Consider the following 7358-nt stretch of genomic DNA (forward strand, 5'->3'; position numbering starts at 1 on the left):
ACGGCCTGTGCTGCAGACATCACCCTTTAGTAATGTGGGAAGAGAGTGCCATCTACCCACCCGGAGGGAGCAGGGCCAATTTTTGCTCCCTCTGAGCACCGTCAGCTTGATGGCAAAGCTGCATGAGCGGGTGTTTGAACCTGCGATGGACACACTTTACACTAGCCTCGCGCCAGTGCAAGCTGCACATATTGTCAGACAGTTTTAATGTTGTGGACCGGATTTTGGAGAAGCCATTTGATAGTCTTCCTTACGAAGAAAAACTTAGAGTTAAACAGCAGGGCAGATCAACTGCTCAGATTAATTTGGTGTAAAAGGTGGGAAAAGTAACAGGTCTTTTCAGCTGTTCTGGAATGATAAAGTGAGCTGGCTGACTGGAAGTGCTGTAACAAATAAAATGTACTGATGGCCATTCCTCTTGATGAAACCATCTCAGGACATAAATGAACAGGGGCCAGTAGTAAGTATTGTGTTATCATTAAAAATAATTAAAATAATTTAAATTAATAAAGGGATTATTCAAGGAAATTAAAACTGTCCAAAAAGGAACTTAATTTACCTGCACTTTTTAATTTACCAACTTTAAAGATTTTGTGTAATGTTTTTTTTTTTACTGATCATTTTATATGTTTATTCATGTCATAACGTTTTTTTTTATGTAATTGTTCAATGTAAAGAATGGGTACCTTTTTGTTGTGTAGTGAAAACTGGAAAATAATGCCTTTTGTTTACAAAAAAAAAATAAAATCTCAGGGAGAGTAGAATTTACGTATAAATAAAACTACATATGTTAAGATGTAGGCCGAAATTGAGCTTCCCCTCCTTGACCAGCATCCGCCACTGTCTTATAGTATATTCTAATTTTCTGAGATACTGACTTTTGGGTTTCCACTGCACCACTCAGGGATGGTCTATAGCATTATAGCAAACATGGTTTCATGACACAAAAAATACAGACATTCTCAGACATTTAAAGACAAGTAAAAAATACATTTAAATAAGTATTTTATAAAATTGTTTCAAATGTACTTATTTTTTAATGCTACCTTGCTTTACCTCATCTGTACAGCTGTTACAGATGCTTCAGACCCCATCTGCTCTCATCCACCCAACCTCCAAATGTTTTCTCTGCTATAAAACTTTATTTCCAAAATTAACTAATAGCCACCTCTGATTATATCAGCACTATTACTGTTTTGTCAGTGAGTTTTCTGATAATGTATTTTTTTCATGTAAATATTTTCACATTTTTTAAAAAGCCATCTAATATGGTTTTATGTGCTTTCATTTGTTTTGTTTTTTCTTTTTTCATTTTTCTGCACTGTGTCCTGCATTAATCCTCATTTATATTTGGACAGGGCTTCAGGCTAAGCCCCCCTGTGTTTTCAGACACACGCTAACAGAGAACACAAATGGGGTCATGGGCCAAGAGCATCAGGACACACAGCGGCTGTAACAGGATTTAAATGCTGATTTACCAAAAGCATGCGAACTGTGGGACAGTCCTGTGCAGGCGATAGTAAATAAAGGCAGCGGGTGATACATTTATATTTTCTACTGCCGGACCCCCACAGCTCCCACACACACAATAAACACGTACATGAGCTTATATAACTGGTCCCTTAGTGATGGTTACATCCTCCCAGTCCTGCTGCAGCAGCGGCCTCTACTCTTCTGGGAAGGATTTTTACAGTAGGTGTCAGAACATTACTGTGAGTAGGATTTGATTGCATTCAGCCCCACGAGAGTGAAAGCAACAGTGAGCCACTCCAACTCATTCCAAAGGTAATGTATGAAGGCCTTTCACTCCAGAGAACCTCATAGACCATTGCTGGAAGGGGGTTATACCCAGATGTGGAAAAAGTACTGAAAAATTGTTATTAAGTAAAAGTACCTTTACTTTGCTAAAATTCTACTCAGGTAAAAGTAAAAGTACCCATCTAAAAATATACTCGAGTAAAAGTAAAAAAGTACTCAATTTAAAATGTACTTTGAGTAAAAGTTACATAGTTACTTTTATTTATTTGATGTAAAAAAGTAAAACAATTCATAAATTAAATTGTTTTAATGAACTATTATTCCAAATAACAATTTGGATCTTTCAGGCAGTATTTGTTTAGACCACCCCATAAAACATTTTCAAAAACAAGATCCATTTTTTCTTTATTGTTAAAAAGGTATGGTTATATATGTGACTACAAACCGAGTTTTACAGTTCATTATTATTTTTTAACTTGCCATTGCTATGCTTTAACTGCTATTTACATGTTTTTTTTTTTTCAATTAAGCAGATTGTTTAATGTTTCCAATAAAAATAAGGAAATATAATTAAAAGTATAATTAAAAGTAATAGGCATTACTGGGAAAAGTTTAGCTGCGCTACCATGGAGAACAAAACTCAAAACAAAACTTTTTAATTCGTTTTTAGTTTTAGCTTTTTTTTTTTACTTAGTAATGGGGAGTTTTCCAATGTAGCAAATTAAATTACTTGTGTCAAAATGTACTTAATAAAAGTACAAATAATATCATACCTTATCTACTAATCTAACTAACATTGTGCCATTCATCTGTTATCATAAATAAGTGATCATATCAGCTCAGAAAACAGTTAGAATCACCAGTAACCAATTCAACCATCAGTTGAATTGTGAAGTTTAAAATACTTTCTTAGTAAAAAGTAATGAACCTGAGCATATGGTTGATTAGATTTTTTTAGCATTTGACAGCACTAATAATAAATAAAACTCAATAAATTACTTAAAACTGAAGTTGTAATGATGTAATTAACTAGTATATACATTTCCAAATAATGTACCCCTAATAGCTGTTAATAATCCCTCTTTGTCTAAAAGAACCTCAATTAGAGGTTTCCTATAATCATTTACCAGTTTTAACATCAACTGAGAGAAAGCTTTTCCCACTCCTCCATGCAGAATTCTTTCAGCTGTGTGATGTATGTTTGAGATGTTTTTTGCATGCGCAATAGGACTGGATATACAAATAGGGTTAATATCCTGGTTTTGACTTGGCCATTCAAAACTCTCCATTTTCTACTTTTGAGCTCTTCTTTGGTGGATTTACTGGAATGTTTTTTGTCATTGTCATGTTGCATGGTCCACCTCTGCTTCAGCTTCAGGTCTGGACAGATGGTGTCACATTTTTCTCAAGCCCCCTCTGATTCAATGAAAAATACTAGGACGGATCTACAGATTGGACAGACTTAAATTATTTAAAAAAAATACAGTTATACACTGTTTTAGAACAGTAACAAAAATGCACAAATATAATGAAATGTCCAGATTTTTAGTCAGAGCAATTTCACACACAGGTTCAGTCTGTCATACAGACCAGGGAGACCTACTAAGGCCCCGTCCACACGAACCCGGGTATTTTTAAAAACAGAGTTTTTTGTCTCCGTTTTGGCCTTCCGTCCACACAAAAACGGCGTTTTCGGTCACTGAAAACAGAGGTTTTCGAAAATGCCTTCCAAGGTGGAGATTTTTGAAAACAGTGATAGTGGCGTGTTGGCTGTTCTACACACTACTCTATCAGTATGAGCTTTAATTATACTGATCCAACACCACCCTGGATACACTGACAGACCAGCTACACCAGCAAACTGAAAATACATTATTTACTGTTACTGGAGCTCTTCATCCAGCCTGTTTTCTCCCTAGCCTCTCTGGATTTTACAGCGGGTCAGTAATGTGGCTTATAGTGATTTGTTTCTAGATTCTGATAAATTTTATTATGCAGTGAAAAAATAAGTTGTTTGGTGTTTGTTTCTCGTTGTTTAGTACATTAAGCCAAGTTAAGATTAGTCCTGAAACAGGGACAGCACCTGGATTGGTTCGTTTCTCTCCGCAATGTGTGGATTAATAACATGTTCACAGCTTAATTTAACGTTACTCTCACATTACCTAACACAGTGGAGGTAACGTTACTAAAATGTGCTGTGTGCCGTTTTTTTCCGATCCTCCTGTCCGGAGGTACAGACCCTACCGTGAATGGTAAAAAATTGGTGGGACAATTAAAAAAAATAAGTAGTTGTTGTCGAGGAGTGACGAGAAAACGTCCAAGTGTCTAGAGGATCCCTGTTCATTTCAGCGGTTTTGAGTGGTATGGCGTTTCCGTGTGGACGGAGATATTTTAACTGGTTATGCCCTGCAGATTTGGACAGATCCTGAAAGCAGTTCACCACTCAACAGAGATGGGTAAGATGTTTTGCTTACAATTAGTTTGTCATTTTATCTAGCAAATTAAGATTTTAAAGATATTTGACAAAATTGTGCTTTTAATCTTTTTGTTTGCTTGCTCGCTATGAGTCTAGATATTATAATGTATGTGTAATGTTGTAAATGCAGTTTTTAACATTAGTCAAAAATGTTTATTTGGTCAAATTAAACAACAAAGACAACAACAAATTAAATCTTGTACGTAATTATACTGTATGTTTCTTTTTTATCCAGGTCAGCTACAACATCTCAATCTTTTGACCAGGAAGTATTAAACATTACTTAATCAATAAGAATTAAATAACTTTTTCAATATTAATTTTTGTATGTCATATTCTAATGCTTATTGCTTTGTATGCAAAAAAGAATACTGCCAGGGCTCAAGCGATGGCTACATCAGTGCTGAACACCCCACACAGCTTCTACAAGTGAGTTTTTCTTTATTTCCCCATAAATGTTACTATTGCTAGTTTCAGTTACAGACCCTCAAATTTGATTTCAGTCCAGAAATCAATTAAATTTTTTTCCCCTGTAGGGAATACACCAGTGTTTATGCACCGATTGTCATTGATAGCAGTTCAGAGTCAGAAGAAAATGTGGAGCCACAAGAAGAAGATAGGTAATTGATGTTAAATTGTTTAATGACAACAAAAAAAGCATTACCTTTTATTTACAATGCCGTGCACATACATTATGAATTTGTAAAGTTCTGTACTTTGTTAGAACTTTAACTTGTTTATGCTAAACATTTATACAGTAACTATAAATGATGACCGTTTAATGACAAGTCTTTTTTTTTGCCCTTTTAGTAGACTTAAGAAGTCAAAACTTCTTAGTTCAGCTGTCTTATCATTAAACAACATTAACAAAACTAATTGCATGTTTGTTTATTTTACAGCACAGGACTGGCTGCTTCAGATGTGGTCTCTAATCTGTCTTTAAAGATAGATCCTACCTCCTTCAACAGATTCAATATTAACAGAGCCAATGTGTGGGATGGAGCCATACGAGGGTTTAAGAGATCTGCATACAACCCATCCTATGACATGCTGGTCAAGTTCTCAGATGATGTCGGACAGACAGAAGATTCTATTGACACAGGAGGGCCTAAACGTGAATTTCTTACACTGTTACTGGATGCCATAAGAACAAGAAGAGTGTTTGAGGGCAGAAGTTCTGCAAAATACCTTGCATTCAACAGTCAAGGTAAAATGTTATCACTATATGCAATTTTTCATGTTGCAGGTACAGCTGTATTATCATGTCACTGAAACATTTACATTCCAGCTGCAGATGAAGATGAGTACTTCCATGTTGGAAGAATGATTGCAGTGTCCATAGTCCATGGTGGTCCGGGTCCACGATGCCTGTCCCCGAATCTCTTTGAGTACCTCATTGGTAAAGTGAAATCCATTGAAGCTCCTATTGAGGACATACCAGATGAAGAAGTTAAGAATTCTCTATTTGAGGTAACATTTGCAATTTCAAGTAACTTTCATTACAATATAGATATAATTTTTATGCAGTTCCATAAAATACAATGTTGTTTTTAATTATTTTTTAATCTAGGTATAAAGCTGCTAAAGTAGAGGCTATTAAGTTTAAGTCTTAAAGGGCCCTCTAATCTTTAGACAGCACATTAGACACAGTGTATTTATATATCTAATAATGCCTTATGAGTTTGCTATGTGTTGCATGACAGTACAGTTCCATGATATACTATGAAATAGCTTTCATTCTGCACAACAAGAGTCATCAGTTTAGAGTGGACTAAAACTCCAGGGACCAGGAGATCAAACTCGATTACTAAACTGGAACTAACATTAAACACTGAATATGTAAACTAACAATATATACAGTGGAATATCACATACAATAAAACAAATATTAACATACAAATATTATGTCAAATTAATTCCTAGACTACCATATTGTGATTATTTTTTTAAGAATTCCAGAGCAATATTTTAGTATTAAAGTACTCAATCAAGTTGGGTTTCAAACTTTATAAGTATCTGTAGTTGTAAAAACTGGTGTTTATGCTTGATTTTCATTTTCTAGATTTCCAATGCAACATCTGTGAGTCAGCTACAAAGCTCCACAGATAAACATTCAAGCATGCTCCAGACAGCAGGATGTTTTCACCTCATAAAAAAAACTGGAAGACAAGGAGAAAATCGTACATGATTACATTCAGTGGTACTTCGTGTATCGTAATCATTTCTCCATTCAGAGGTATTGCATTTAAACTTTTTTTTTATTACCTCTGTGTGTACTTACAAATAACTTGGCACAAATAAATATCAAGGGAAATTTCAGAAATAAAAGTATGGCTTAAAATTTTGGTTTAGCCAGTGCACAAAATAATTAAATGATGCATGTTGTTTGATTTATATAATGCATTTGATGTTGTGCAATTTCTAAATGATAATTAAACTGTACAGAATATACAAGAGATTAATTGACATGTTTTCTAGATTTAAAGAGGGACTAGCAACACTTGATGTTGCCAATGCTTTGGAACAGCATCCATCACTCTTGCAGCCTTTCATGTGCTATACTGAGGCCAGGCTGACAGCAGATACTGTGGAGGATATCTTTCATGTGAAGCTTAGCCCTCCTGGAAGCACCAAGCGACATGAAGAGACAAGGGTGCTTGCTTACTGGAGAGATTATCTGCTACATGTAGAAGGTATGTTGTGTTACAAGTTTATGAAACAAACAATTGCAATTACACCAATTGTATTTGTTTTTGTCCTAATTCTAGTCTCACTGAAGCATATTGTTGCTTCCTGCAACAAATAAACCAAATAACATATGAAGCAGGCCCAAAATCTGATATGCCAGTTACATGGGGAATTAGTGCTGTTGTTTAGAAATGAGACTAATATTCATGACCACACCTGAGGTATTTAAGGTGAGGGGATAAAACGTCTGGTTGCTAGAAAAAATGTGGAAATTACACTAACACATATGTTACAAGAAAAAAACTTACCGTTTTGAAGATTTCTTAAAAAATGAATATTCCCACCACAGGACAGACAGAATGTCCCAATATCCTCCAAAGCATTTCCACAAAATGGGCAAAACATGACCTAGAAAAAGATAAAGGAAAATACATTA

The 7358-nt window shown here is 35.1% G+C and overlaps 1 protein-coding gene across 1 annotated transcript; it reads left to right on the forward strand.

Annotated features, from left to right (window-relative positions):
- The first annotated feature begins 4401 nt into the window (after positions 1-4401).
- Positions 4402-5810, forward strand: LOC125784902 (G2/M phase-specific E3 ubiquitin-protein ligase-like). The gene is made up of 5 exons (XM_049469073.1): positions 4402-4663; positions 4771-4854; positions 5134-5441; positions 5523-5704; positions 5805-5810. Exons 1-5 carry the CDS (start codon positions 4575-4577, stop codon positions 5808-5810), a joined length of 669 nt encoding a protein of 222 aa, XP_049325030.1. The 5' UTR covers positions 4402-4574.
- The last annotated feature ends 1548 nt before the right edge of the window (positions 5811-7358 follow it).

The sequence above is a fragment of the Astyanax mexicanus genome, chromosome 20 (assembly GCF_023375975.1).
Source record: "Astyanax mexicanus isolate ESR-SI-001 chromosome 20, AstMex3_surface, whole genome shotgun sequence".
Lineage (NCBI taxonomy): Eukaryota > Metazoa > Chordata > Actinopteri > Characiformes > Acestrorhamphidae > Astyanax > Astyanax mexicanus.